At 36.1% G+C, this 21,641-nt stretch overlaps 2 protein-coding genes across 6 annotated transcripts; one reads left to right on the top strand and one right to left on the bottom strand.

The window, feature by feature from the left end:
• Window positions 1-705: 705 nt before the first annotated feature.
• cplx2l (complexin 2, like) lies at window positions 706-8,851 on the top strand. Of its 4 annotated transcripts, none has more exons than XM_043240941.1 (4): window positions 706-1,088; window positions 1,763-1,885; window positions 6,355-6,533; window positions 7,606-8,851. In XM_043240941.1, exons 2-4 carry the CDS (start codon window positions 1,855-1,857, stop codon window positions 7,795-7,797), a joined length of 402 nt encoding a protein of 133 aa, XP_043096876.1. In that variant the 5' UTR covers window positions 706-1,088; window positions 1,763-1,854; the 3' UTR covers window positions 7,798-8,851. The 4 variants fall into 4 exon arrangements, with proteins under 4 accessions (XP_043096876.1, XP_043096873.1, XP_043096875.1 ...); XM_043240938.1 differs by having other exon boundaries at window positions 708-1,088; window positions 1,781-1,885; XM_043240940.1 differs by lacking the exon at window positions 706-1,088 and adding an exon at window positions 1,095-1,229 and having other exon boundaries at window positions 1,781-1,885.
• Window positions 8,852-9,282: 431 nt separating this feature from the next.
• tmod1 (tropomodulin 1) lies at window positions 9,283-21,636 on the bottom strand. 2 transcript variants are annotated; one of them, XM_043250953.1, is made up of 11 exons: window positions 21,360-21,636; window positions 20,281-20,478; window positions 17,491-17,647; window positions 16,973-17,092; window positions 15,329-15,418; window positions 14,145-14,275; window positions 13,900-14,007; window positions 12,936-13,079; window positions 12,699-12,843; window positions 12,127-12,232; window positions 9,283-11,296 (listed from the first exon to the last, which is right to left on the bottom strand). In XM_043250953.1, exons 2-11 carry the CDS (start codon window positions 20,395-20,397, stop codon window positions 11,278-11,280), a joined length of 1,137 nt encoding a protein of 378 aa, XP_043106888.1. In that variant the 5' UTR covers window positions 20,398-20,478; window positions 21,360-21,636; the 3' UTR covers window positions 9,283-11,277. The 2 variants fall into 2 exon arrangements, with proteins under 2 accessions (XP_043106888.1, XP_043106896.1); XM_043250961.1 differs by lacking the exon at window positions 12,127-12,232 and having other exon boundaries at window positions 9,284-11,296.
• Window positions 21,637-21,641: the final 5 nt, after the last annotated feature.

Here is a 21,641-nt window from a genome sequence, read left to right as displayed (position 1 = left end):
ACAAAACATGCATTTTTACACATTTTTAGGTTGAAATATAGCTTTTGATCACATTATTATGATTGTTTATTTCTACACACATTAAATGAATTGCCCAAAATGAATTTATTTACCCAAACAAAAATATTACACTAAAGCTTTTTTCACAGCTAGCCTAAGCTTAGAGTGTTACCATTTATTATTGCCATTATTATTATTATTATTATTATTATTATTATTATTATTATTAATGGGTCGGCAAGATTTTAAATGTTTTTTAAAGATGTGTCTTATATGCTTGCCACATAAAAACAGTTACATTGCAAAATTAAAGTTTTTATTATATTTTAATTCAATCCTGCAATGGCAAAAAAATAAATAAAAAATTGTATCCATTTATTAATGTCAATTAATCATTCTGAAATCTGATTTGCTGATTTCACATCAATGTTGAAAAAAGTCGTGCTGCTTAATATTTTTTTCATATTATATCAGGATTCTTTGATGACTGAACAATATTTAACAACCCTTTGTACTAAAACGTTTCCTATCGATGAGTTCACTGCCTCCATAAATAAAAGCATCATTTTCATTATTGCTAGGGGCCATGGTGTGGGACAATGTGGATGAATTGTACCTGTAAAGGGCAAGCCCAGTCTGAGCAATAAATTCTGAATCAGCACTTTTTCTTGAGAGACTCCTCCGACGCCCAAGTCATGAGAGGTAAAGATCCCTCCATCTTTCGTTCTCCAGGTCTGAGAGCATCTGTTACACGAAGCTCCCAGCAGTAGCGGAGGGATCAGGTGCTAAGCACTGGCAGAGGCGTGTTTCCCGCCCGGCACCTCCAATCAATCGCTCCTCTCTCCGGCTGGGGACGTGGGATGTTTTGATGGAAAAAGGCTGCGTGTGATGCACAGGGCTTTCACCGTCTTGCGTTCCGGCTGCAGTTCCCCTGGCCAACGCTCTGACAGGCGCTGGGCGAGCAGGAAGAGACGCCTGGAGATTCGGGGATGCTCATAGCGGGTTAATAATACACATCCTCACACAACTGGCCCACGTCAACTTCCCCGTCGGCGCGATTGCCCGCTTCCTCCGCGGACCCCGAGCAGGTATTTACACCGCATTTCTCACGGCTGCTGCTGCTGCTGGAGGTGCGAGGGGCGCGAGCAGGTGCTGTCCGGCGAAGGTGGTGCTGAAAGCGGCTCGTGCGCTAGATAGAGCCGAGCCTTTGCGGCGGGGGTTCAAGTAAGGTAATGCACCAAGACTACTGAGGTCGGAACGAAAACACTTTGCGGAGATCCTTGGGCCATATGACTAAATAGAGCGTCCTGGACCGGATTAAGAAAGTCATTGGTCGATAAGTCCAAAGTTACCTTCTGGATCTCTGACCCCCGGAAGTTGATAGGTATATTTTCTATCTAAATTACGCACGGTGGTGATAGGCAGTAACGCAAATGAATCAAACTCGCTCTGCACGATGCTATTTGTGACTGATTGTCGCTATCAGCATCAACCGCACGGAGGGATTTTATTATCTGTCACCGTGGAAGATGGGAATGATATTTACCGAGTCGCATTTTGCTCGAAGACCATGCAGCGCTGAAAGAAAATGCATGTGAAAAACTGGTTTCACATTGCACCTCGTGAGCTGAAGGACAAAACGTTCCGATCAAGTTGTGCATGGTTTACTGAGCTGCAGCAGGCTATCATCACTTTTGCTGTTATTACTGTTAGCGTTATAAAAATATATATATATATTATTAGCTACTAATAATAAAACCAGTGTTCGTTTTGTTTGCAGATTTGGCTGGACGATCTCTGCTCTCATACGTTTGAAGTGCCAAGTACAAGGACGGGAACACTTGAAAAGCCATCATGAATTTCCTGCTGAAGGCAGCTTTGGGAGGTGAGTGCATAGGCTATATTCCCGTTGGGAGATTAGAAGTTAGAATGAAAGACTTGAGTCAGTGCTGTAGTGCTGCAGCAGTGGTCACGTGCGCGCTCCTTGGAAGTCGTTCGACGTTCAACTTAACGCTCCGGAGAGAGAACGCTGAGAGACTGCCTGAAAGAGACACTATTTGGCGTTCAGCGTCTAACCGCGCGCGGCAGCCCATCACTGAATATTGAGCAGTATGAGCAGAGGGCTAATTATTAAAAAAAAAAAAAAAAAAAAACGTAATTAAATAATAATGAACTACGGCAGAGAGGATAACGCGTTTGCGAATGTTGTTTATAATTCATGGCCATGTGCTTTTCTCTTTGAGCGGTTCTTGAGTTGAGCGGTTCTGGGTTAGTTCGTACAAAAAAATACTAATTATTTTTATTAATTACTCACCTTCACGTCATAGACATTTGCTCATGGAGCACAAATTGAGATGAAATCCCAGAGCTTTCTGACCCTCCATAGACAGCAAGGGTCCTCGAGGCCCAAAAATGTACTAAGGACATCAACAAAATAGTCCATGTGACATCAGTCAAAAAATAAACTAAAATCAAGACTTTATTCAGCAATTCCATTCCACCGAGTTAGCATCTACCGCCATTACGAAGATATATATTATTTGTTTGTCATTTCATGCATTTGTTAATATCACGGCATAGAAAAAGCCAGCTGCAATTTTAAGTAATGTTACATATTTATATTTTGTAATGTGGATAGACGTGTAGTAAAAGGGTTGCACTGCGTAACAGTTAAAAATTCAGCATTTCAGTTCTATTTGTTAAAATTTGATTTACTACGCTTTTAGTTTTACTAAACAAACTCAACAAAATTATGACATTACTATATTTATAGTTTAATCAAAAGGGTCAAGACCCGAGACAAGCCTTCTTGCGTGTTTTTATGTTAGGTTAATTTTATATATTTTATATTTTAATATAGTTCAGTCTCACAACACAAAAAAAGACCCATGAACATATTTTGTACGTTTCCTACTGTAAAACTTAAATTTTTAATAATTCGCATCGCTAAGAACAATTTTCTCAACACTTTGATTTTTTGTTCCCTCGGGTTCTAGATATTCAGATATTAGATATTAGTTGTATTTCGACCAAATATTGTCCTATCATAACAAATCATTCATCAATGGAAATCCTATTTATTTATCCTTTAGATGGCGCAATTAAAAAAAGGCTCTTATGACTGGTTTTGTGGTCCAGGTCACTTTTTCTAAAACATACCATGGAATTCACTGAAATAGCATGCAATATCACATAAATGCCATGGTGCATGATAATATTTGTTATCATTCAGGCCAGTGGCAACACCTCGGTATATTTGTGCAAGGCTCTGGTTATAATCATACAATAAGGGACCGTCTCTCACCTTCACTGTGCCGTATGTGAGAGCTTGTTTGTGTGTAGCGATGTGGTGTGGTCCTGTGATGTGGATGCCCAAATGGCCATGCAGTTCAAATATTTGCTTCAGTGCTTTCAGACTTTAGCCCGAGTGTGTTTAAAGTAGAAAAGCTGATGTCACCGCTGGAGCGGGGCCACAGAACAGCTGACTGAAGCAGAGGACAGTGTGAAGAGCACCAGCTGCCCTAACCGTCCCAAAAATAAATATTTCAAAACGCAAGACTTAAACTGATACATTAGCGAGTCTTTCATCATAGACTCGAAAAAATGAGCAGCTTTGGTTTAACGTTTCAGACGGAGAACCATTTCGATGCCATCTGTTGAGAGGTACAAAAGCGGAAAGGGAGCACATGCAACACCATATGTTAACACTGTAAAGTTAACCAGACTGGTGAATTTTTATTTTTCACCATGTCTGTCGTTGTTGCACATTTTTCCTCCATACACTCCTTGAAGCTAAAATGTACGGATCAACTATGGATTAAAAATACTACGAATTCACTCAAAGGTGTCAAAAACATGGATATACAGTACATATGACAATGTACGCTGAAAAATAAACAGACGTTTAAGAGCATATACAGACACTGAGGGGCTTAGAGACAATATACATACATGTATGCACGCTTACAAACGTCAGCGATAAAGTTCATGGTCATAATGGTCAATGCTTTTAAACTGTAGTGTATAACGCTGAATAAATGAGCTTTCCATTGATGTATGGTTTGTTGGGACAATATTTGGCTGATTGAACTGATTTGAAAGTCTGGAATCTGAGGGTGAAAAAAATAAATCTAAATGTTTAAGAAAATCGCCTTTAAAGTTGTCCAAATGAATTTCTTGTATATTACTTATCAAAAATTAAGATATTTACAGTAGGAAATTTACACAATATATTTATGGAACACAAGCTTTTCTTATTATCCTAACGATTTTTCACATAAAAGAAAAATCAAGAATTTGGACACATTCAGTATAATGTTGGCTGTTGCTACTAACAAAGGGTTCTCCAGGTCACATATTATTAAAAGCTTATTTATTAATGAACTTTATGAATGCTGACATGAAATCTTAATTCATATGTATAATCTAAGGCTCTTTTTTTACATGTAAAAATGTTGTGAAGAAAATGAGCTTAATTAGTCGTTTTAAGCACTTCACACGCTATTCGTGTTAACATATTCATGAATTCATAATTGTGCCTTTTTTGTTGTGTGGATTTCTACGATTTACACCTCTTAAAGGTCGTTTATTATTTATATGTTAATATTTTCGCACTGTTCAATCTGAAGTGGAAACGATTCTCATCATTTCTAAATATTTATTAATGTTCACTAATCATTAATACCTTTATGAGCAGTCATCAAAATGGCAAAAATGCCCCAAATGACTGGAATTCAACTTATTTACACATCTTTACAAATCATTTGTTAAGCGTTTGTTCATGTTTCTTCATTATTTGCAAATGTTTATTAATCATTCAGTACCTTTACCGGACCCTTAGCTGTTCTAAAAACATTTGTGTTAAGGATGGTTTAAGTTCAAGTCTACCCCTGAAGATCCCTTGAAAGTTCTGTGCCAATTCATCCACATACAGCGTAACAATGTTTTTCCGTTTCTGTGTGTTTTTACTAGACATCTTTTAACAAAGGCCCGTTCTGCATAGCCACAGGCTTTCAGAGCATTCTTGATGAGTTTGCTCCTTGATATTGCACTTGTTAGTACATTCTTCGCCTTGCGGTGTAATGTTCTGATGATGAAGAGTTTGTGTTTCAGTGGGCGGTGAGAGCCAGACCACAGCAATTGATCTGTGTGTGTGGGTTTCGATATGTAGCACATATCACACTAAGCTAGATTATTTTCGCATATATCCTCGTTTCACATTCCAGACTCTGCTTGGAGATCTGAATGTGATGTACTCTTCGCACGACTAGAGGCATGAGGATGGCGGCCAGGACTTTTGCAAAGTGACATTCTCTCTGTATATTTTTGGAAGCGTGTTGAGGCATGGTGTGGCCTCCCCGGGACTGTGACCAACCTATGAATTATTCCTGTTCCTGCTAGGATGCTCTGTTTAGTCCAGTGAACAGGACCTCTTTCAGCGGCTGGATAGATTTATTCATCTGACATTTTTCTCTGATGCTCTTGGAATGTGTTTGTGTGCCTCCAGGTTGCTTGACCTGCCGTGGTGAATTTATTATTTATGAGTTAACTTTATTTTGCTGAGTTGGTTGGTCTTTTTTGACTTTTGTTCTAACTTGTCATCGGTTTTTTTATTGTTTCAGATAAATTGGGATAGTGTGGGGTTTTTGTGTTTTGGGTTTGTTTTTAATAAAATGTACTTCAGAGTACATTAAAATTCAAAGACTTGGGGGGCTTTTTTTAATCAGTACCTCTAATCAGCAATGATTCATTAATTTGACCAAAAGAACGTTCTATTAATTAAAGAAACCCAGCATTATAGTTTGTAAAAAAAATAAATAAATAAATAAATACAACTATATATATATATATATATATATATATATATATATATATATATATATATATATATATATATATATATATATATATATATATTATATAAATTGATAAACATAAGAAAGGTTTCTTGAATTGGCATACTGGAATGATTTTTTAATGATCATGTAAAAATCCAGCTTCACTTGCATAACAAAAAAAAACTATTTTCAAATACATTTAAATAGAAAACTATTTATGTTTTATCATTGACAGGTGGTGTCATACCAAAAAAACATACCAATTTAGATTTTTTTGAGTGCATTTATGTAATTATCTTTTATTAAAAAAAGTATAATTCGGTTTATCATATCAGCTTTACATCAAGTCTCAACATACTGTTTTAATAGTACACACGTACAGTACATGTTTGCTTATTAATGAAGTTATTTGGAAATATATAGGCCTTAACTGTTGTATGAACAGGACATATAAATTGCATCCAAAAAAATGCACAAGTTTATAAGATATATTATTGATTTTCTTATGTGTTTGCAGGAGGCCCTCCTGATGTTGGTAAAATGCTGGGAGGAGAGGAGGAGAAAGATCCTGAAGCAGAAAAAGAGAAAGAAGAAGAAAGACAGGAAGCTCTGAGACAGGAAGAGGAAGAGAGGAAGGCCAAACACGCCAAGATGGAAGCAGAGCGGGAAGCCATAAGACAGGGCATCAGGGACAAGGTTAGAGAGACCAATCATCTTCATCAGGAAAAAGATCATTAGCTATCCTTTTTGGTTCTCCAAACTTTCTGAGGCTCTATTTTTTCACTATTCAATATTATCAATGTATTTTTCACCTAGTCGAATAGTCCATCCAAAAATGACATTTCTGTCATCATTTACTAATCCTCACAGAATTCCAAACTTTGTTCTTTGTGTGGAAAATGAAAGTAGATATTTTGAAGAATGCTCCCATTGAACTCCATTATATGGTCATCATATTCTCATTTTCTGCTCACGGGTAACAGTGACAAACAAAATCTACGCAAATATTATTCTTGCATTCCATTTACTCCAAAAGCAGAAAAGTCATTTCTATGCTCTTTAAAAGAGAAAAATATTGCCAGATGAATTATTTCTTAATTTGGATTTTGCTGTCGCTTCCTGAACTGTTGTGACATTAACTAGTTTTCTTGAATCGAATGCCAAGGTATCAAACGGAGCATGGTGTTATAAATGTACATTACATTTTAAAAAAGTAAACAAAAAACTTTTCTAGATGTACGACGACAATAAATGAGGAAACAAGAGTGTGGAAAAAGCTCCATTATGTTCCACAGAAAAAATCATAAAGGATTGGAATGAGTAAATTATGACAATTTTCATTTGTGATCTGACTATTCCTTTGAAGACAATTAAATAATGCATGCGACAGTTAATTCTTAAAACATTTGACAAAACGATATCTGTCATTGCATCATATTTTTTAAAGTTTAAATATTACGGAACTGTATATAAGCATTGCAATCGTTCAGTATGATATCATATATGATTTAAACGTCTGGACACATTTGACAAAAAAGTGCATAAACAGGTTTATTTTTATTTTTAGGAAAATTCTGTCATAATTACTCACCTCAAGTAGCTCCAAACCTTGTTTGACTGTCTTTTTTTCCTGCCGAACCTGTTCGGGTCATCATTGACTTCCATAGTATTTTTGAAATGATTATTTACAGTGAACCATACCGATTTTTTCAACCTTTACAAACATTTTCATTTCAACTTTGCAACCTGTCTATGTTTGTTGCATCAGTATGGCATCAAGAAGCGCGAGGAGGCCGAAGCGGAGGCGCAGGCGGCGATGGAGCAGGCGAGCGAAGGCAGTCTGACCCGTCCAAAGAAAGCGGTACCGTCCGGCTGCGGAGACGACGAGGAGGAGGAAAACATCATGGACACGGTGATGAAGTATCTACCCGGCCCGCTGCAGGACATGCTGAAGAAGTAGTTCCCTAAAAAAAAAAATCTCAAGCACACGCAGCTTTAGATATTATTTTAACGTGTGCTGACTTCGGAGAGAAGAGAGCGCACTAGAGCAAAACACCGACTACACCATTTACCTTTCACACATTTCAATCCGCGAGGAGCTTTAGATATTAGCGACAGATCAAAATCAATCAATCAATCGAGCAGGAGGGGTTAATTATCAGAATATAAGCCATATTTTATCTTTACAGGGAAACCTGACTCACGACATCTCTTCGGCAGTTATTTCTTATTCAATACGTAAACAGCAATATATATGCATGAATTGTTCGAGTGTCTATTCCACTGTTTTGTATCACCAATCGATAAGGTTTTCCACGTTCATTTAGCGATCGATATGAGGAAAAAAAAAAATACTTGGTTGAAGACATTCTGGTCTTTGCATGTGTCCATAGTGTTCGTGTGCTCACCGCCATCTTGTTTTTGTCGCTGCAGAGATTGCAATCAGATAAAGAAGGCAATAACATTCTCCCACGCTGTAAGCTAAATGACAACTACTTTGTACGTTTGTCGCTACGCCATTTAGTTCATTCTGGCAAACTCTGTCACAGATGCACTGTAGTTTCATCGGTCTGGAACATTCAATGCCTCAATTGAGTTCAACAGTGTTGTCGAGACTGCGTTCTCGCACCGTTTTTGTGCTTTACGACAGATTCTGAATTTACGAAGATTTCTGATTTTAAGATTGAAACTCAGTTTCACAGGGACGCTCTGTGTTTCGAATGGACTGTAATTTCTCTGGTTTAGGGCCAGGGGGAATTTTCGTCTGTGGTCTACAACATTCTCAGCAATAATAACGTATTCTGTTCGCTTGGCTTGCAGTAAAACGAAATAAAATCGTAAGAGTGTATGAATGGCTCTGATGATTAAAAAAAAATGATGATAATGTCAAAGGTATGTCTGTCTTGAGATCTGTTGGGTATATGGAATTGTAATAAACCAATCACACATATCTTTTTTGGTGTTTCGATACTAAAATATAGCAATTAACGGAATTAAAATATTCAAAGAGAAAATGTGTAGTTATCATGATTTATGTTGTCTAACATTATACATGCAGATTTTATGAACCGTAGTTGAGAGTAATAATGTGTAATAATGTGTAGGGCAAGTAATATACATATATACAGATTCTCATGTTGTTTCACACTTAATAGTCCAAGACTTGATAATTTGTACTTAGCATTTTCTATTCATAAAAAAATGCATCATGTATTTTACACAAAAATAAAAAAACAATCAGCTTTACTATCACAAGAATAAAAAAATAATAATAATTAAAAAATAAATAAATAAATAAATAAAAATAAATAAAAAAAAATATATATATATATATATATATATATATATATATATATATATATATATATATATATATATATAAAAATTCATGAAAATCTTTCAATAATATTCTAAAAATCTGTACTTTCATGTTAGCAATTAATTTGTCACTACAGTAAACTAAAAATCAGTTTTGTTTAGTTTTTTACTTTAACCATTAACTGTCATAGCCTCTTCAAATATATAGTGTATATTAAACATTTACATTGTAGATTAAACTTCTAAAGAAAGTACAAAGCCTCAAATTATGTTACACATATAAAGCCTGCATATTATTGCTATTACGCAGACACTATTAATAAACCAGACCACAAAGTGGCACTGTTGGTCATTCTAAAACATTTTAATCTTCTGCATATAAATATTTAAATAGTGTTCCTGATGCGAAGCTGGTTAAAAAAAAGTTTCTGCTGACATTTCCACACAACCTTTTCAGTCTTTATTAATTCCTTAAATCACATACAGTAAGGTGCACTAACAAAATATACATGTGTGCACCAGCCCAGGCACTCTATGGCAATGATTATGGGCCTGCGTCCAAACACAGGACAAGAAAATCAACAGTGAATTTTCCCTTTTTGGTTTTTGAACAAGACAATGACCTCAAAAGTCCTATAAATGCTCTGTCCTTTAAACAGTAGAAAAATGTTTACAATAATAAAACATACCGACTTTTATTGTGCTGGGAGAGTGTGAAGAGAGCAAGGCCTGATCACGGACAAAAAATATCTGAGACACACACACACACACACACACCCATCCTGCTAAATCACAGCACACAACAAATTGCAAATGATGCCCAGTTTCAGGAAAAACGCAGAGAAATGACCAGGGGTCTGGATCAAGACGAATCAAAGAGAAATTATATTCGGCAAAATAACTATTGGCAAAATCATTCAGTGCAATTTTAAGTATAAGTTTCTGTACAAGATCTCAACAGAGCGCAATGAACAATTTCATTCACATTTGCAACTAAAAACAGATGTATGCGAATTTTTTCTTCTGATTTATTAATTATTATTTTTTGGGTGGTGAAATATAACCTGGAATTGACTTCATGAGCCATCTAATTTTATGATGAGTATTCTATTGTGTGTTACGATTCTTGCTTAAAAGTAAAAAAAAAGGCATTTATTGAGGAAGACTATAGAGAACACTGTATGCACATCAATCACAATCATTAATAAGTGGTTATCGTAGAGAGAGACCATTAGTATAATATGAGAAATATCACTGCTTGCTCTAAACTTGCCTTAAACACAAAAAAGAGATTTTTCCCTCATCAAACATAGAATATAAAATACTTTATATATTTTATTTATTATTTATATTTAAATAATTTCATAAATATACTGGAGCGGTGCCAATACACAGAGCTTAGATTTTGTAGTGATTTGTATTCATTTTAAATGCGAGTTGTTGGCGATGCGAGTTTCTAAAATTATGCACCAGCAATGCAATCTCATTGCTGTTTTCTGCATAGAAAAGTAACAGAAACCACAGTCTACTGACTTGCCAACAACGAATTTGCATTGCAAAAAATGTACCAGTTTTTACACACAGAAGAACAGGTCAAGATTATAGCACATCCCAAAAAAAAAACACACAGTACATGCTTCTACGCGATGTGTGTGAGAACTACCACTACAGTGAGACTCAAACTGGCCCGGACAAGGCAAAACCACAGCTACAATCAGTCAAGTTTGAAGTTTGATGCTCTTGGTGCGCATCCAAACACAGGTCAAACTGTTTACAACGTGAGGATTATGTCAACTGAGAACATTGTGATAAATTGAAGGTCATTTTCATCTTTACTGCTTCCATCAACACACGTAGGTGATTTTTCCTTGCTAATGTTATGGCAGGTAGTTTACACATTTTTAAAACACTCCGCCATGAGTAACTATGTGTCTGGTAAACAGAGGGTGGTACCTTTCTGACTGTGATGTTTCCTTTAGATGATTTTGAGGGTTATATGCGAAAGGGACAGACATGAAGGGAGGATATGGGATGAGATGGGGTGTGATGCAGGTCCCAGGCCATAGAGGGTTCCTGAAGCCGCTACACGTTTGTCCGACATTTAGGAAAGATGGGTCCTCCTTCAAGCCTTCTCTTTCTTACTGCACACACAAACAAAAAGAGTCAAATCACTTTTGAGCACATAAACATGTGAAATAAACAATTTTTGATTTCCTAAAGAATCTTTCAGTGAACCGTTCCTAAAAGAACCATTTTGAATAACATTTAAAAAATCTATAGACGCTTTTCTCCATCTGAAAGGTTCCATGGATGTTTAAGGTTCTTTATAGAACCAAAGATTTATGTCATGCTTTTATCATAACATTATTGTAACACAAATACCCTGACCATTACATACCTTGACTTTTACTCATAAAAAAATATTTTTTAAAAGACTTACAATTACTCAGAAAACTTGTAGGATTTGAAAAATGCAATTAATGGAATAGTTTTATATGGCTTCAAAAAAATTTGGAATATAATATGGGCTACTTTTATGTTGCTTTTTGCAATTTGGTAATTCTCCTTTAGCATTGCATAGAAAAAATGTCTAAAAAATGGGTGAACTATTGATTAATTGAAAAGCTCTGCATGCACAGCAGAAAAATTATATAAAAATTATAGTAAAGTTGGTATCAGAATACTCTCTTAATGCAGAAGAAAGTAAAGACAAAAACCTGAAGAAAACATTAAACAGCCAGACAAACAACCCCAAAAAAAACACCCCAAAAAAACACCAGATAATGGAGAGAGTCAGGTTTTGAATTCACTTCGACAGAGAAATATGCAGCAGTGAAGATGCTGAAGCGGCAGAAGGTACAGTACAAAAGTTCAAAATAAGGCTTGAGGGATTGCGAGGAGGCAAAAATGTGAGCGAAAAGACAGCAGGTAGTGCCCAGAGGAAGAGAAGGAGGGCGAGACTCGAGTTTACTTGGGTTTCGTTGTGAACTTGAACTTTTTACAGAAGGCTCTTTCCAGCTCTGGGACTGACAGAGTGAATGTGATCGCGCCATCTGAGTCCGACCGAACTACACGTGCTGGAAATACATACATGGCATGAATACAGCGATACGTATACTCCCTTTAATACGCTTATTCCGTCAGGCTGCCACAAACAGATCAGAAATCACAAGTTCCTAGGTAATATAAATGCTGTTCTTTCGAACTTTCGATTCATCAAAAATAAATTCAAGACAATATGTTTCATGAGCAGCAAATCAGCATATTAGACTGATTTCTGACAGATTGTGTTGCGCTGAAGACTGTAATAACATAATAATAATTATATTTAATAGCATTTTGGACCAAATAAATACCAAAAACCTTCCATATCGCCAACTGATAAATGTGTTCCTGTTTCAGAAAAACCAGCAAACACATTTCAACAAATATATCTCGCACACAGCATATTTCAACAAATATACGCAATCAAAATCAATAAATATTATTTTGGAAATACACATATCAGACTTGACTACATCTCAGTGTGTGTGTGTTTCTTACCCAGGTCATTGTTGTTCATCATGGCATTAGATCCACGCAAGCGTGGGCCCTGCTGGGTGAAGTGGTATCCAAACTTCAGCAGAGTAGTGTTCTTCTCCAAAATGTTAGCTATCTCCATCTCAACCTTATTACCTAAAGGTTGGCTCTGCATCACATATAAACAAACAGCATATAATAGCTGTTTTCATTCCTTCTTTTGCTCCTCATATGTTTGTGTGTGCGTGTGTGTATGTGTACCTGGTTGTCAATCTTTAGCTCCAGCAGTGTAGTGTTGCTCTTTAAGGACTCCACGAGTGCCAGAATTCCAGCCCCAGTAATGAAGTTTGACTCAACGTTTAGAGTCTTCAGAGTGGTGTTCACTCTCAGCATGTCTGCTAGTGCCTGGGAACCAAACAACATTACACGCTGTTTAATACCTACACTACTGTTCAAAACCATGTAAACAGCTGCTTAGTATTTTTGTGTAAACCGTGAAACATGATTTCAGGATTCTTAGAAAGTTCAAAAAGCATTCATTTGAAAAAGAACTCTTTTAATCCATTTAATGCATTCTTATTGAATAAAATAGTTCATTTAAAAAAGTCTTAACACAAAATGTTAGAACAGTATTTGAATAGTGTACTTAGTCAAGTCAATCTCAGTAATAACATTACACATACTGTAATTCAGAAAAAACTGCATTGCAACGTCTTTGTATGCATTCAAATCAGCATAGTAGCATTTTTTGCTTTTGGAAAAAAAAGAAAAGAAAATGTGGGCACATTTGGTGTCCGAAGTCCGATTTTTTGCTGCAACATAACAATATAATAATTTGTATTGTAATGTATCAATGTGCAATCAAAATATTTTTAAAACCCCTAAATTGTTACTTAACTCTACAACATTAAATTATTTAAAATGCTTTTGTTTTGTAGAAAAATGGTGTCCCTAAATCTTGTGTCTACTCTTGTACCATACCATATTTTGCCTTCAAATTGGCTGAATTATCTCTCAGAATTGTGTAAGTTACAGCAAATTATGGAATTTTCATTCACTGATAAGTGCTCTCTCTGAGTAAATGTTTAAATCTAAAAACTTAGAAAATACAATTCATTGCTGATCTCACATTATGTCACTGCATTTTCTTTTTGGAGCATATAACTTGAATATATCTGATATATATGTATTTGAATATATATATATTTTTCTTTATGCAACTTACAAAGGCCACAGGATCATTACTTCTGGTGCCAACGATGCTCAGGCGTTCCACAACATTGTTCTCTTTGAGAGCTTCAGCATACGCTTTCAGAGTTGGGATTGGAATATTCTACAGATAACCAAAGTAAAACAGAGGACATATAACGGGGTAAACCATTAAATTAAAAATATTATGAACTATTACATAAAATATTATGACACTATGCAACAGACAGTACAGTATGAATAAATGAGTGAAAGTAGCACCTTGATGTTGTTTAGGTTGACCTCAACAAGATCTGGATCATTTCTCTTGACTCTCTGTAGTGTTTCCTCTACATCTGTGTCATTGGGCTGTTCATCTGGCACTGGCTTATACTGAGTACACTGGATTACACCTGTTTATATTATACAGCTCTCAATTACAACAAATTATGTTCAGTGGCACATTTATAACAAAATACTATATCACTTCGTAAAACTCTACACTGTATATCTATTAACAAAAATTCCAAGCTACACTAACATATGTATACGAAATAGCATTACATTTATTAACATTTTTACATGAATGTCCATTTTTTTCTTTAAAATAATGCATTCTCTGGAAAGCAAACCTATGGTTTTGACAATTCTAGTGACGTGATCTACTGTTTAAGTTACAGGAATGCTTCAAAGAAACCAAATATGCATTTATTTTTTAAAAGAATGATAGCTCAAACACACTTTAAATCACCTGGATAGCAGCTGGTTAAAAGTCTAATAATAATAATAATAATAATGGCTCAAACTAAGAAGGTAGAAGGTTTAGCATCAATTGCTAGCAGGCATGTTTGACATTCAGACATGTTTAAAGGAACAGTTCACTCAAATTAAAATTTGGTGAAATTTCTCTCACCCAAGATGTAGAGAAGATTTTTTTTAATCTAAACATATTTGGATAAATTGTTCTTTAAATCACTTTAAATCAACGATGAATCCTCTGAAGTGAAAGGAAGCCATCAGACTGAGAGTCCAAAAAGCTAATAAAACAATACAATAATCCACAAGTAATCCATGATTCCAAGCAAAAGGCTACATGTTTGTAAAAAAACTTTAATTAAAAAAATTTAATTAATAATAAGTTAATGTCTTAATGGATTTATGACAAACGTTTAGCTATTCGTTAATTGATGGTCTGGAGTCGTGTGGATTATCGTAATGCTATATCATCTTAACTTTCATTAAGACAGCACCCATTCCCTGCAGACGATCATTTCTGTCTGGATGAAGAAACAAACTCATCTACATCTTGGATGGCCTGATTGAAAGTACATTTTCAGCAGATTTTCTTTTTTCGGTAAACTGTTCCTTTAAATTTAATCTATAATTGAATGATGCATAATTATTCAGACAAACATAAAGCATAAAAGCAAACAAACGCAGTACAGGACAACTGAATATTCACTTACTGTTCAAGCCCTGTTTGTTGACGATAGTACTGCTGGCCAGTGCTTCATAATACTGCTGATTACTCATCAGTGTGTGCATGCCCAAAATGGCTTTACAAATTCATAAAGAGGGGGAGGGGAGCAGAATAAGATGAAGATTAAAAAGAGGACCATTTTCTATTTTTTATGTCAGTCAAGTAAATCATATGTAAATTATGTGTCCCAAAATACCAACATTATTCACATTTACCTGATGAAAAATCTCTCAAGCAGAACAGTAACGCCATTAGATGAACCAGTGCAGAATTAAAAAATAAAATCGTGCGGCAAAACATCTTAATAGGGAGTTGAGAGGAAAGTGCAATTTACGAGTCTGGCATGTATGCTGCATCTGATTGTTGACCCTGGGCCAAAGACAACTGAACTAACCTCATTCCCATATGAAGCTCCAATCTGTCTGCATATAAACTGTTCAGACTAAGTCAACTCCTTAAATCCTGCTGTCTTTGAAATATGATCCCAAAAAAAAAAAAAAAAAAACCTGACCTCGTTTTAAACGAAACCTCTCCATCACGCTAAATGAGAGCAAGTTAGCGTCTGACAGTTGAGAGGGGTTTTTTTTTAGCCGGCAGGAAAAACTTTGTTCCCCTTTTTTGGTAGCCATGTGTCTTTGGAGCACATGGATGAGTCATTGTTATGAAAGAAAAAGAGCTCAAGCTCGCATACGCAGTTTCAAGAACTGTGCATGCTAGTTCACCTAAAAACAAAAAATGATTTATTTTACTGTTGTTCCAAACCTGTACGATTTACTTTTTCCCCCCCCTTGTGAAACACAAAACAATTCTGAAGAATGTTGCTGCTTTTTGTGGTGTCTCAAAAGAGCAAAGACAGTCAAACAAGTTTGGAAGCAACATGAGGGTAAGTAAATGACAGAATGACATTTTTTAGTAACCCTGAAATAACACCTAAATAATCACGCAGACAACATAATATGCTGAACATGCCATTCAAATACTGAAATAATGTTTAAGAAGCTTTCTGGAAATGTTAGAGCAGCATACAATGTTACAAATGAACCTACTGGAATGATCCGTGGCTTAGAAACGGTGGAGCAGGAAAGTGGACAGAGAAAATGAGGAATGAAGATGTAATAATGGAGTGCAGAAAACTAAAGGACACACCAGAGAGAGGCACACAGGAAGGGGAAATTAGTGAATGAAATTACAGATGGATATACTCATTTGAATATGCATTAATATTAAAATTAGTGAAGAGAAGGTGATTGAATTACATCCTAATTAGTGCTCTCAAACGATTAATCATATCCTTACACGCAAAATAAAAGTTTTTGTTTGAATAATATATGTGTATATTTTTTTATATATATATATATATATATATATATATATATATATATATATATATAAACACACGCACAGGATATATTTGTCTATATATATAGATATATTATAAATAGATATATTAAACACAGAAACAGCATATTTTTCTGAAATGCATAATGAATATACACAGTACACACACACATACTGTTTAAACAAAAACTTATTTTGGATGTGATTAATCTCTTGACAGTACTAATCCTAATAGATTTATATTTTAAAGTAAAATGTTACATTAATTAAACTGCCAACATTTGTATTGTACCTGCTATATCGCACAATTCTGCGTCAGTAGCACTAGATAGCGCTTCTTCTAGTTCAGGCTCCAGAGTAACATCCTCCAGGATAGGGTCGACGACTTTGGACTTAGGCACCCACACTTTTCCTACATACACACATACAGGAAAAAATGTCTATTTCATTTTGACTGTCCTACAGTACATATGCAGCATCATTTCAACTTCAGATTTGGCTCCTAAAACTATTAATTAAATGCAAGTTTTATTGCTTAATAAGATGTGAAATGTGAATAACTTAGTATAACTTCATGTGCATCATTTCCAAGGTATGTGTAATTTTGATTGCATTATGCAGAAAGTGTAAAACAAAAACGGTTTGTTTTCAGGTTTCGTAAAAAAACCATGTCCATTCCAAAAAAATCCTGTGATGTACAGTATATAATCTACTGTGGCTTTTTAGTTGACAAATGAAAAACAAACAAAAGCTTATTTCTTTAAAAGTTCCAAAAAGTTCCCATGGTTCTAAACTTAAATAACTTCTTGCCTCTTTTCTCGCCAGTGTAGGGAACAAGATCATCTCGGTCTGGATGCTCTTTGGCCTGTTTCTCCAGGTGAGCGAGGAGGTTATCTCTCTGAAAAGTTCCAGTCGGAGCTTTCTTGGTCTGATCCCTCTGTCTGAATCCTGCTGGCAATAGTGCGTTCTGAAAACATATTCATAAACACGAGATCCGTCATCAAAATATCCTAAAAAGCATTAGCCCATTGCAGTAAAATATAACTTGTTAATACGGTAAAGGGGCCATTTTCCATCAATTTCCCCTTTGCAACTATTTGATTCAGTCTATACAAGATTCCTGAAGCTTGCACTTAACCCAGGTTTTCTCATTTGCACCCACTTACTAAAAAGGGAATCTCCAACACCACCTTAAATACAGAGAGCAATGATAACATTCTTTTAAGACGGGGCCTATCAGCCACAGAGCAAACGGGGGGATGTGTACGTATGTGCATGTTAAATGCAATGACAGAATCCAGAACACACAGCATTTCAGAGAGAACTCTAAGAGAACAGAGCTTCACAGGACACCTTAATATTGTTTATTCCTAGTGCAGATAAAATTGAGCAAACGGAGACACTGATTAATTCTAAAGCGTCATTTAAAATTGTTAAAGTAGAGATTTCCACTACAATTTAGTGTTTCGGGAAAGGCTCTGCTTTGGTGGGGACTGTTTATTTTTGTTACATTTTGGGCAGATTAACGTTTGCTCCAGCACTAGTATTTATGGTAAACTTCTGCACCTCTGGCTGAACATTTCAGTTCGGGAGAAGAAATTCTCTTTTCCCTCCTCTCTGTTGCAGGACATTTATCCTACCTCTGTACCTAAATCTGTCAAGAAGTGCTTAGATGCTGGAGTCAAACCAGATTCCTCAAGAACAAATATAAAACTGCGGTCTGAGTGAGAAAAAGAGCACTAACAGAGACTATACTGCAATACAACAGCGGACACTGTAAAACACCACAGTCCAGTCTTCACCATGATAGTCTTAACCAGAAACGCCAATCCCCCCAACGCAGTCCAGACAAACAAAAACAGCAGGAATTAAGTGGTCTTCTCAAACAATGCTCAAAACATAACAGCAACAACGCAGTCGAGTCAAACCATGATATGTAATAAAAACCAAATCCAGCCAAACAAACATGGGTGGGTTTCATAAATAAATGCCCTTGAAACAACACCACCTTACGAATGACTGAACAACATACTGCACAGACAGAAAAGCATTATACAAGAAACACCATCCAGTCAAACAAACAACATTATACTTCAAAAAAAAAAAAAACCTGGTCTCATAAAAATATGTAACCTTTGCACTTTTTGTGCAACACTGTTTTTAAGTGCTTTACTGCATGTTTCGCTGCAGAGAAGTGACGCTAAAACACCGGTTCAATATGTGCACCCTGGCACATTTTTACTATGTTGATATAGGTATGTATTGTGGCGGTTCTGAATTGAAATATCTGTGGACTATCGCTAAAAGTTAATGCTCTATCATGTTGGAAATCTGCCCTAAATCAAGTCCAACCCTAAACCTACCCGAAAGTGTTAACAAATGCAAAACGCGTGCCATTTCAACTTCCTTTTACACAGATCTGAGATTTTGTCGAACTGTCGTTACACTGGATTTAAACCGGAGCTCCTCGCCTCTCGAATACATTTCTTTACTTCGTGAGCTACCAAACAAACATACCGTCTATGAAAACCCATAGATATGGAGCTGGAACGTTCAAAAGCATCGGTTTTCACATGTCCCAGCATGTTTTGAAGTGATAAAATTATATTCCTCAAGTAATTGTGTAAATAAAATTATGCTTTATTAATCGAAACTCTGTAAATTTGCGTGAAATAGAATCAAAAGTTTTACTGCCTCTAGTGTTCATCTCTTTTGGAAACTGGAATGATATGTATTGCTACATATTTGGCGTCTCGCTAAAAAGTGCGCCAAGGTACGTTTATTCCATGAGACCAGCTAGCAAACAACACAGTCCGGCCGAGCAAACATGACTATAAAACAACACAGTCCAAACAAACTTAAGTGGTCTTCTTAAACAAAAATGACACACAGCCCGAAACAAAACAATCCAGTCCAACAAACACCATTATGTCACTAAAGACAAACGATACATTATACATAACACAGTCAAAACGAAAAAAACTAGGGAACAACAAAGACCAGACAAACAAACCAGACTAGGTAGCGATAAAATCAGGCAAACAAACATCACTCGGAAACAACACAGTCCAGACAAACAGTCTACACAAGCAAACCAGACAAGGTATAAGCACACTCCAGAAAAGCATATAGCATTATACATTAAAACCACAGTGCAGGCAAACGATCAGACTTGGCAGCGACAAACAAACAAACACCAATATGTTTAAATTCAGTCTAACAAAACTGAAACAACAGCCTGCTTAAGACGTACAAGACGTACGATAGGTCTCCCTTAAAACTTCCACACATCTTAAAAGTCTAAATACCGTATTTACAGATCAGAAACAGTTCAGTGGCATGTTTCATAAAACAAGTTCAACAAATGAGACAGGTTTATTTTAGACTTAATGTCATTTGGTTTGGTTCGAAATGAGTCTGAAATAAGCCTGGCTTGTTTGGCGAACCACTGTTTAAAAAAATAATAAAATGAAGACAAGGTTTATTAGCCTTTCATATTTTGTGACGTGATTAATGACAAGTGTGTAAGCACATTCATGAACCGTTTCATTTTACAGAGCTCTTAAAGTTCAAGTTTAGATTTGTTTTAAGTGCACTTACATCAGGATCAAGCTCTTCGAGTTCATCTTCTAGTCTCCTGAGCTCTTCTTCACTGAGCTTCTGCAAGAGCTCATCCTCATCCACATCCCGGTACTTATCCATCTCTTTACGGAACATGGCGAATAAGATAAAATGCGGGAAGGGGATGGAAGAAACTAAAAAAAGGCAGGAACACTCAACCCCCCCCAAGCACAAGACCTTGGTAAAGATAAGAGAAACAGATTCATTATTAGGTCTATTCTACTAAGGATTTCACGCTCAATAATTAGGATGAACAATATGTCAAGTCTACGATTTTCTACTGTATTTAAGTGGCTTACTCTGACCAAACTGAAACCATGCGGACAGCAGAGCAGCACAGGTGTATTTCATCACATTAACAACCAGATGAAGAACAAATACTTCGTGTTTACATCTATGCTTTCCAATTGAAAGCATCTGCATGCGTCTTTCCAAAATGTTTTGTTTGAAAACTTAGCTTATGCTCGCTTTCTGTAAAATACACGCTCTACAGAAATATCTACAGTATGACATTACAGTCATTATGAAGATACATCTGCAAGAAGAGGAAACTACTACAAACTGACGGCTGGCATCTGTTCTTCGCACCATCTCCATTGTCCTTGATGAATCCAGCAGACAAGGACAATGACCAGCTAACTACAACATACTACATAATGCAAAATAATTATAAATACACTGCTTTTGACTCGGAGCCTCTGGTTTAGGAGTCCTGAATCAATAAACTAGTTATTACACACACATTTCTAGCTCCTTAAATTATTGTGCAATTAATGATTCTTGAATAAAAGCGTGTCGATTCTGACTAGCAGAAGCCACATACATAACTTGCATCATAACCAACATGAATAAAATAAAGATACAACGTGGCATGCTGTAGAAAACATCATACATTCTAAAACTCAAGCTAAATCATTATTAACCACATAAAGACTAGCTTATAATTTCCTCCGAGCTTCGTCAGTCCTGTTAATACACTTATTTGTATGTTTCATGGCTACGCGATGATGAGGAAAACAAAGCGTGTTAGTACCGGAGCGCCTATCTTTCTCACTTACTTCAGGCAGCGCTTATCCCACACTATATATAGCGCATGTGACAGCTGAATACTTTGACCAGATATGGTTTCTTTTCGGAGCCGCTAATTCACAGAAATGTGCTGCTGCCTCAAGCAATGTATTCTCAAGTCCAAGGTTCATAGAAGTACAGAGCTTGACACGGCGGAGAAAAGTCCAAATATTAAAAGCAGTTACTGCTACAGCCTTCTTTCAGCAAGTCCGGTAGTCGGTGGCGATCAAAGAGTTTCCACACACCCGGAGAACCGCAGAGCATGGCCCCGC

This window comes from Puntigrus tetrazona, chromosome 1 (genome assembly GCF_018831695.1).
Source record: "Puntigrus tetrazona isolate hp1 chromosome 1, ASM1883169v1, whole genome shotgun sequence".
Taxonomy (NCBI): Eukaryota; Metazoa; Chordata; class Actinopteri; order Cypriniformes; family Cyprinidae; genus Puntigrus; species Puntigrus tetrazona.
Note: the sequence above shows the minus strand (reverse complement) of the source record. Positions and strands in the feature narration are given on the sequence as shown.